General features: G+C 47.9%; 1 protein-coding gene across 1 annotated transcript in view; it reads right to left on the minus strand.

Moving 5' to 3' along the window:
- The window catches only part of LOC311139891 (BAH and coiled-coil domain-containing protein 1-like), a gene marked incomplete at its 5' end in the record, with an annotated part of 43,086 nt that extends 35,505 nt beyond the window's left edge, over positions 1 to 7,581 (minus strand). The window contains 2 exons of the mRNA XM_084174888.1: positions 6,974 to 7,087; positions 7,577 to 7,581. Of these exons, the coding sequence (XP_084031014.1) occupies positions 6,974 to 7,087; positions 7,577 to 7,581 (119 nt within the window). The remainder of the gene's footprint in view (positions 1 to 6,973; positions 7,088 to 7,576) is intronic.
- Positions 7,582 to 10,797: the final 3,216 nt, after the last annotated feature.

A 10,797-nucleotide genomic window follows, 5' to 3' on the forward strand; every position in this document is an offset into this window, starting at 1 on the left:
GGCCAGTCATGGAGATCTTACTGTAACTGGAGACCAGTCATGGAGACCTTACTGTAACTGGAGGCCAGTCATGGAGACCTTACTGTAACTGGAGACCAGTCATGGAGACCTTACTGTAGCTGGAGGCCAGTCATGGAGACCTTACTGTAGCTGGAGGCCAGTCATGGAGACCTTACTATAACTGGAGGCCAGTCATGGAGATCTTACTGTAACTGGAGACCAGTCATGGAGACCTTACTGTAACTGGAGGCCAGTCATGGAGAACTTACTGTAGCTGGAGGCCAGTCATGGAGACCTTACTGTAGCTGGAGGCCAATCATGGATACCTTACTGTAACTGGAGGCCAGTCATGGAGACCTTACTGTAACTGGAGGCCAGTCATGGAGACCTTACTGTAACTGGAGGCCAGTCATGGATACCTTACTGTAGCTGGAGGCTAGTCATGGAGACCTTACTTTAACTGGAGGCCAGTCATGGATACCTTACTGTAACTGGAGGCCAGTCATGGAGACCTTACTGTAACTGGAGGCCAGTCATGGAGACCTTACTGTAGCTGGAGGCCAGTCATGGAGACCTTACTGTAGCTGGAGGCCAGCCATGGATACCTTACTGTAACTGGAGGCCAGTCATGGAGACCTTACTTTAACTGGAGGCCAGTCATGGATACCTTACTGTAACTGGAGGCCAGTCATGGAGACCTTACTGTAACTGGAGGCCAGTCATGGAGACCTTACTGTAGCTGGAGGCCAGTCATGGAGACCTTACTGTAGCTGGAGGCCAATCATGGAGACCTTACTGTAACTGGAGGCCAGTCATGGAGACCTTACTGTAACTGGAGGCCAGTCATGGAGACCTTACTGTAACTGGAGGCCAGTCATGGAGACCTTACTGTAGCTGGAGGCTAGTCATGGAGACCTTACTTTAACTGGAGGCCAGTCATGGATACCTTACTGTAACTGGAGGCCAGTCATGGAGACCTTACTGTAACTGGAGGCCAGTCATGGAGACCTTACTGTAGCTGGAGGCTAGTCATGGAGACCTTACTTTAACTGGAGGCCAGTCATGGATACCTTACTGTAACTGGAGGCCAGTCATGGAGACCTTACTATAACTGGAGGCCAGTCATGGAGACCTTACTGTAGCTGGAGGCCAGTCATGCAGAACTTACTGTAACTGGAGACCAGTCATGGAGACATTACTGTAACTGGAGGCCAGTCATGGAGACATTACTGTAACTGGAGGCCAGTCATGGATACCTTACTGTAACTGGAGGCCAGTAATGGAGACATTACTGTAACTGGAGGCCAGTCATGGAGACCTTACTGTAACTGGAGGCCAGTAATGGAGACATTACTGTAACTGGAGACCTGTCATGGAGACCTTACTGTAACTGGAGACCAGTCATGGAGACATTACTGTAGCTGGACGCCAGTCATGCAGACCTTAATGTAACTGGAGACCAGTCATGGAGACATTACTGTAGCTGGAGGCCAGTCACCCAGACCTTACTGTAACTGGAGCCAGTCATGGAGACATTACTGTAGCTGGAGGCCAGTCACCCAGACCTTACTGTAGCTGGAGGCCAGTCATGGAGACCTTACTGTAACTAGAGGCCAGTCATGGAGACCTTACTGTAACTAGAGGTCAGTCATGGAGACCTTACTGTAGCTGGAGGCCAGTCATGGAGACCTTACTATAACTGGAGACCAGTCATGCAGACCTTACTGTAACTGGAGGCCAGTCATGGAGACCTTACTGTAACTGGAGGCCAGTCATGGAGACCTTACTGTAGCTGAAGGCCAGTCATGGAGACCTTACTGTAACTGGATGCCAGTCATGGAGACCTTACTGTAGCTGGAGGCCAGTCATGGAGACCTTACTGTAACTGGAGGCCAGTCATGGAGACCTTACTGTAGCTGGAGGCCAGTCTTGGAGACCTTACTGTAACTGGAGACCAGTCATGGAGACCTTACTGTAGCTGGAGGCCAGTCATGGAGACCTTACTGTAACTGGAGGCCAGTCATGGAGACCTTACTGTAGCTGGAGGCCAGTCATGGAGACCTTACTGTAACTGGAGGCCAGTCATGGAGACCTTACTGTAACTAGAGGCCAGTCATGGAGACCTTACTGTAACTGGAGACCAGTCATGGAGACCTTACTGTAGCTGGAGGCCAATCATGGAGACCTTACTGTAACTGGAGGCCAGTCATGGAGACCTTACTTTAACTAGAGGTCAGTCATGGAGACCTTACTTTAACTAGAGGTCAGTCATGGAGACCTTACTGTAACTGGAGACCAGTCATGGAGACCTTACTGTAGCTGGAGGCCAGTCATGGAGACCTTACTGTAGCTGGAGGCCAGTCATGGAGACCTTACTGTAACTGGAGGCCAGTCATGGAGACCTTACTGTAACTGGAGACCAGTCATGGAGACCTTACTGTAGCTGGAGGCCAGTCATGGAGACCTTACTGTAGCTGGAGGCCAGTCATGGAGACCTTACTATAACTGGAGGCCAGTCATGGAGATCTTACTGTAACTGGAGACCAGTCATGGAGACCTTACTGTAACTGGAGGCCAGTCATGGAGAACTTACTGTAGCTGGAGGCCAGTCATGGAGACCTTACTGTAGCTGGAGGCCAATCATGGATACCTTACTGTAACTGGAGGCCAGTCATGGAGACCTTACTGTAACTGGAGGCCAGTCATGGATACCTTACTGTAACTGGAGGCCAGTCATGGAGACCTTACTGTAGCTGGAGGTTAGTCATGGAGACCTTACTTTAACTGGAGGCCAGTCATGGATACCTTACTGTAACTGGAGGCCAGTCATGGAGACCTTACTGTAACTGGAGGCCAGTCATGGAGACCTTACTGTAACTGGAGACCAGTCATGGAGACCTTACTGTAGCTGGAGGCCAGTCATGGAGACCTTACTGTAGCTGGAGGCCAGTCATGGAGACCTTACTGTAACTGGAGGCCAGTCATGGAGACCTTACTGTAGCTGGAGGCCACTGGAGACCAGTCATGGAGACCTTACTGTAGCTGGAGGCCAGTCATGGAGACCTTACTATAACTGGAGGCCAGTCATGGAGATCTTACTGTAACTGGAGACCAGTCATGGAGACCTTACTGTAACTGGAGGCCAGTCATGGAGACCTTACTGTAACTGGAGACCAGTCATGGAGACCTTACTGTAGCTGGAGGCCAGTCATGGAGACCTTACTGTAGCTGGAGGCCAGTCATGGAGACCTTACTATAACTGGAGGCCAGTCATGGAGATCTTACTGTAACTGGAGACCAGTCATGGAGACCTTACTGTAACTGGAGGCCAGTCATGGAGAACTTACTGTAGCTGGAGGCCAGTCATGGAGACCTTACTGTAGCTGGAGGCCAATCATGGATACCTTACTGTAACTGGAGGCCAGTCATGGAGACCTTACTGTAACTGGAGGCCAGTCATGGAGACCTTACTGTAACTGGAGGCCAGTCATGGAGACCTTACTGTAGCTGGAGGCTAGTCATGGAGACCTTACTGTAACTGGAGGCCAGTCATGGAGACCTTACTGTAACTGGAGGCCAGTCATGGAGTCCTTACTGTAACTGGAGGCCAGTCATGGAGACCTTACTGTAGCTGGAGGCTAGTCATGGAGACCTTACTTTAACTGGAGGCCAGTCATGGATACCTTACTGTAACTGGAGGCCAGTCATGGAGACCTTACTGTAACTGGAGGCCAGTCATGGAGACCTTACTGTAGCTGGAGGCCAGTCATGGAGACCTTACTGTAGCTGGAGGCCAGTCATGGATACCTTACTGTAACTGGAGGCCAGTCATGGAGACCTTACTGTAACTGGAGGCCAGTCATGCCGGCCACTGCTGGACCGAGACCCTTCTTCCTCCCCTCCATCTCCCCCCCCCCCCCCATCCATCCCTTCGCAGTAGGCCCTGCCGCCTGCCGCCCTTTCATTTCTGGTGTCACTGTTACAGGGCATCAGTGTCCCTGTGTGGCACTGGCTGGGCGAGGGGTGGGGGAGGGGAGGACTGGAGGGGAGAATGTGAGGGAAGGGGGCAGGGGTACACAGGCGGAAGGAGAGTGGAGGTGACAACGCAGTGGGAGAGCTGGAAGAAATATGGAACGCTGCCCAGAAATGGGAGAGAGGGAAAATAACTGTTGGCTGCTCAGGGGTGGCACTAAGCCCCTCCAAGGCTTCCATATGGACACTGATGACAGCACTAATTGAAAATTGACAACACAGAGACACACACACACACACACACACACACACACACAGATGTACACACACGCGAGTAGACGCACACACACATGGATGCACACACAGATGTATACATGCACACATGCACACACAAGCACACAAAAACATTGACGCACACACACACACAGGCACACATGCTCCAATCTGGATACCACCAATGAGCATTTACACAACAACATAGTAAAATAAAGATATGGGAGGCTGATGTTTGTGGGAACCTTTTTTAGTTTCTGTGTTTCCCTGGGGATGAGCAATAACACCCACATCCAGATTAATTATTTATATTCATGTATTATTAATATTTTATTTCAGAATTTGGATAACAATTACGAGCTACCCATTTATTTATTAAAAACAAAAAAACTATGTTTTAAGTGAGAAGTAGGGATTGGTCTCAAGCCGAAAAAGAAAGGAATTCCACATGATCACCACAATCCCTACTCCACCCATGCTCTACCAAGGTTTTCCAGCACACAGCTTTGACCTACTACAGTAGCTATGTTGGTCTATTGTACTTCCAACTATGTGTATGCAGGTTGCTTAGGATTCAAACCTTCTCAAACAGCCTAATTCATACTCTTAGGGGACGTGCTCCCACAATAATGTGATTTGTACCACATACAAGGTAATGTATTGCATCCTTCCCACCCCACACTAAGACATTACCCCATTCCACTACCTTTTAAAGCTTTTTTATTATATGAAAGAAAGCTTTGCTTTTATACTTACAACATCATCAGGGTTGATTGAGTGAGCTGTTTTGCCTTGTAATGTAATTGAAAAATAAATATATTTCATAATATATTTTTTGGTCAGTAGGTACTCAACAGAACAACAGGAGGTGGTATGTTCATCACAGTCACTCATATAGACATAGAGGTCTATAGAGCCTGTCTACATTCCTGATTTCTGTAACCGTTAGCTTACCTGTGTAATATTGACATAAGCTCAGAACCACTTGTTTTTCAAACATGGTCCTGTTTTATCAATTACCTCAAATGACAATGTAGCTTAAAGTTATTTGTGTATTTGTATTTATTTTTGCAATACAGATGATGATGCTACAATAATACACATTTACAATAGGCCTATGACAGAAAATAAATACAGCCTAATGCTATATATATACAGCTTATTTGATTGTGCTCTGATTACACACAAGTGTCCAGGTCAGCAGTTTACACAGATGACTTCAGCCATATGAAAAACCTTCCATAGCCAAATATACCTAGCTAGCTAGCTACCTTCCTTTTGCTTCTCATCCAACTGGCGTTAGCTAGCTAGCTACAGCTGCTAGCCTTCTGTGGTCCTCTGTAGCTCAGCTGGTAGAGCACGGCGCTTGTAACGCCAAGGTAGTGGGTTCGATCCCCGGGACCACCCATACACAAAAATGTATGCACGCATGACTGTAAGTCGCTTTGGATAAAAGTGTCTGCTAAATGGCATATTATTATTATTATTACTAGCTAGCTGCTACTGTTGCTCGACCCGGTTTTAGAACTCTGAGATTCGGCTGAAAATATGTTAGCATTGTCAGAAATGCTACAAAAAGGTAGCACATTGTTGGTTTTTATTGGGCACAAATGTGCACGTGAGAGCAATAAATTGCGAATTTAGTAAAAACTCTTGCACCTACAAACTTATTCAGTCCAAATAGATCTAAGTCTAATGGTCCCCTTTTGATCTGACGTCTAGAATTTGAGCTAATTTTAGGAGAGAAAAAAAGTCTGACGACCCTAATGCTAACGACTTGTCAGAAATCAGGTATAGTGGTTCTTGGTAACGGACAGACGGCTAATGACGAGAGGCGGTAGTGTGTTGTGTACCTTCAATCAAGTTGACTTGCAAATTCTCATAGACATTGGTGTCATATTGTCTTAGATATGATGGTAGGGAGATTTGAATTTAACATTGTGCTTCAACCAATGCATGTGGCTATAATTTGTGAGATAAATTGAGAGCAATGGGCTGTACACACACACAACCCCCAACCCCCAACCCCCAGCCCTCCAGCCCCCCCCTCTGGCCCACAGTAATGCCATTCAGGTTTTAAATTAGCTGGGCGGAAACTGGCTGAGACACATGGACAGAGGCATACAATGGAACACAGTCACACAGAGGCACTCACAGACAGCATGTGGACGGACACAACACACACAACCACACATACGCATGTACAGTACACACTACACACACACTACACACACACACTACACACACACACACACTACATACACACACTATACAGGCAACATCCTGAAATGGAAGCATACACTCCTCTGTAGCTCAGCTGGTAGAGCACAGCGCTTGTAATGCCAGGGTAGTGGGTTCGATCCCCGGGACCACCCATACACAAAAATGTATGCACGCATGACTGTAAGGCGCTTTGGATAAAAGCGTCTGCTAAATGGCATATTATTATTATATTATAAAACATCCACACACGCACAAACAGGGTAAGGAAGGAGGCGACCACCACCGACGTGGATTAAACTGTAATACAATTCAGTCTCTGTGCTGATTAGGTTAAGATTAGGTTAAACTGGACTTCCTTGAAGGGGTCAGCTGGGTTCTCCCATTTCCTGTCGATGGCATGAGTCTCCTGGATTGCAGTGATATGTAGGAGGCTTATCAGTGTGTTTGGGCTACGGTCAGGCAGAGAGGGAGATCAGCCTTACGACACACACACACACACACTCACTTGACTTTTCTCTGGGTCTCAGTGGAGGAGCCTGGGCCAGCGGTGGGGGTTGATTTACGTTTCCTGGGCCGCCCCGGTCCTCTACGAGCAGGGCTGCGAGGTATTTCGTCCTTCCTGTAGACACACACACACAAACACTCATGAGCACACTAAGATACTGTATTTGAGCACAGGACCGGATAAACTTGAGAAGGAAAGAGGGAATCCTTCATGAGATAGAAAGGGAGTGTGTTGTTTGTTTTGTGGGCTGCTTTTAGAAATCAGTTAAAGGAGAGATTAGGAGACTAAGGAAGTATCACAACGTGGGTGTCACGACTTCCGCTGAGGCTGCCTCCCCTCCTTGTTCGGGCAGGTTTCGGCGTTCGTTGTCACCGGCTTACTAGCTACTGCCGATCCCATTCTCATCACTCCACTTGTCATGTCTTGTCTTGTCAATCACACACACCTGGTGCTCATTCCCATAATTAGTATGTGTATAAGTGTTCCCTCTGTTCCCCTTGTCTTTGTGAGTGATTGTTCATTGTGAGAGCGAGTAGCTCGGTTGCGCTAGTCGATTCAGGCGCAGCTGGGAACTTTATGGACAGAGCATTTGCATGCCGTCACGGCATTTCATTGGTTCCCCTATCCATTCCACTCCCCATCAGAGCACTTGATAGTCGACCATTATCCAAGATGGCGTAGCAGTGCGGTCGTGTTTTTTTCTGTGTCCAGTTTTTTTAGTTTTTTGTCTATTTTGTATATATTTCTCAATTTTTACTTTTCATTCTTTAACTAAATATACTTTCCTGCAACCCGCTTCACCCAACGTGGAAAAGATTCTATTATTTCTTTATAACTTTTATCAAGAACCTTAAGCTGAAACTAGTCTAGCTGCAACCGAATGGCTACTTGCTATTAGCCACCGTTAGCGTCTTCACCATTGTCCGTGGCCTGCACTACCCACCAGCCAGCTCTAGCTCTAGCCTGGATAATTTGTCGGCCAGTCTGCACAGCGTACTATCGACCCAGAGCATATCGGATTTTCTTCCGGAATCACTGGACCCTAGCGCCGGATCATCGCAACCAGCTAGCTGCAACCAAATGGCTGTTGTCGTTGGCTAATTACCATTGCCCCTTAGCAAGCACCAGTTAGCCTTGAGCTAGCCTCGAGCCAGGCCCATCTCCTGGCTATCTACCTCTCTGTCAACCGGAGGGGACCTCCTAGTGTTGACACGGAGCTCCGCCGATCCAACACGACTGGATTGCCGACGAAATCGTCTGATGTGGTTTCAACAGGCTTCCTGTTACGACGTCGACCACGAAGATCCATCTGCTAGCCCCGGCCCGCTAGCACACGCAAGCCGGGCCTCTTGCTCGCCAGTACTGTAGCAGCCCCCGAACTACCTCCGAACTCGCCTATTGCTGTTCACCGGACCGTATGATAACTCAGCTATACAGCTGATGCCTGCTGGACTGTTCCTTTATACGGTACCGCATCTTGTTTATGTTTAGCCTCAGCCCAAACATTGTCGTCATTACCAGCTGTTGTCTTAGCTCTCTCGAATAACACCTGTGATTGCTTTATGCCTCACTCCCATGTCAATATGCCTTGCTTATTGCTGTTTCGGTTATTTCTTATTGTACTATTTCACTGTAGAGCCCCCAGCCCAGCTCAACCTGCCTTAGACAGCTCCTTTGTCCCACCCCCAATACACGCGGAGACCGACTCAATCGGTGCCTCCAGTGATGCTATCTCTTTCATCGTTACCCAACGCTTAGGTTTACCTCCACTGTACTCATATCCTTCCATACCCTTGTCTGTACATAATGCCCTGAATCTATTCTACAACGCCCGGAAATCTGCCCCTTTTTTTCTCTGTGCCCAACGCACTAGAAGACCAGTTCTTAAAGCCTTTAGCCGTATCCTTATTCTACTCCTCCTCTGTTCCAATGGTGATGTAGAGGTTAACCCAGGCCCTGTAGCCCCCAGTATCACTCCTACTCCCCAGGCGTTATCATTTGTTTACTTCTGTAACCGTAAAAGCCTTGGTTTCTTGCACGTTAATATCCGAAACCTCCTCCCTAAGTTTGAGTTAGTTATTCACTGCGTTAGCACACTCCGCCAACCCTGATGTTCTAGCAGTGTCTGAATCCTGGCTTAGGAAGGCCACCAAAAATTCAGAAATGTCCATCCCCAACTCCAACATTTTCCGTCTCAATAGAACTGGACAAGGGGGTGGGGTTGCAATCTACTGTAGAGATAGCGTACAGAGCTCTATCATACTATCCAGGTCTGTGCCCAAACAGTTTGAGCTTCTACTTCTAAAAATCCACCTTTCCAGAAATAAGTCTCTCACTGTTGCCGCTTGCTACAGACCCCCCTCAGCCCCGAGCTGTGCCCTGGACACCATATGTGAACTGATCGCCCTCCATCTATCCTCAGAGTTCCTACTGCTTGGTGACCTAAACTGGGATATGCTTAACACCCCGGCCAACCTACAATCTAAACTAGAGGACCTCAATCTCACACAAAATATCAACGAACCTACCAGGTACAACCCAAAATCTGTAAACATGGGCACCCTCATAGATATCATCCTGACAAATTTACCCTCTAAATACACCTCCGCTGTCTTCAACCAGGATCTCAGCGATCACTGCCTTATTGCCTGCGTCCGTAATGGGTCCGCGGTCAAACGACCACCCCTCATCACTGTCAAATGCTCCCTAAAACACTTTAGCGAGCAGGCCTTTCTAATTGACCTGGCTCGGGTATCCTGGATGGATATTGACCTCATTCCGTCAGTAGAGGATGCCTGGTTGTTCTTTAAAAGTGCTTTCCTCTCAATCTTAAATAAGCATGCCCCATTCAAAAAATTCAGAACTAAGAACAGATATAGCCCCTGGTTCTCCTCAGACTTGACTGCCCTTGACCAGCACAAAAACATCCTGTGGCGTACTGCATTAGCATCGAACAGCCCCCGCGATATGAAACTTTTCAGGGAAGTCAGGAACCAATATACACAATCTGTTAGGAAAGCAAAGGCTAGCTTTTTCAAACAGAAATGTGCATCCCGTATCACTAACTCCAAAAAGTTTTGGGACACTGTAAAGTCCATGGAGAATAAGAGCACCTCCTCCCAACTGCCCACTGCACTGAGGCTAGGAAACACTGTCACCACCGATAAATCTACAATAATCGAGAATTTCAACAAGCATATTGCTACGGCTGGCCATGCTGTCCACCTGGCTACCACTACCCCGGCCACCAGCTCTGCACCCTCCGCTGCAACTTGCCAATGCCCCCCCCCCCCCCCCAATCTGGACCCTGTCTTTTTAAAATTAGCCGCCGAAATTGTCGCAACCCCTATTACTAGCCTGTTCAACCTTTCTTTCATAACGTCTGAGATCCCCAGAGATTGGAAAGCTGACGCGGTCATCCCCCTCTTCAAAGGGGGTGACACTCTAGATCCAAACTGTTACAGACCTATATCCATCCTGACAGTACTGCGCAGCCGTCTTCATCGACCTGGCCAAGGCTTTCGACTCTGTCAACCACCGCATTCTTATTGGCAGACTAAATAGCCTTGGTTTCTCAAATGACTGCCTCGCCTGGTTCACCAACTACTTCTCAGATAGAGTTCAATGTGTCAAATCGAAGGGCCTGTTGTCTGGACCTCTGGCAGTCTCTATGGGGGTGCCACAGGGTTCAATTCTCGGACCGACTCTATTCTCTGTGTATATCAATGATGTTGCTCTTGCTGCTGGTGACGCTCGGATCCACCTCTATGCGGACGACACCATTTTGTATACATCTGGCCCTTCATTGGACACTGTGTTAACAA

This window comes from Coregonus lavaretus (genome assembly GCF_964263955.1).
Source record: "Coregonus lavaretus genome assembly, chromosome: 2".
NCBI classification, from domain to species: Eukaryota; Metazoa; Chordata; class Actinopteri; order Salmoniformes; family Salmonidae; genus Coregonus; species Coregonus lavaretus.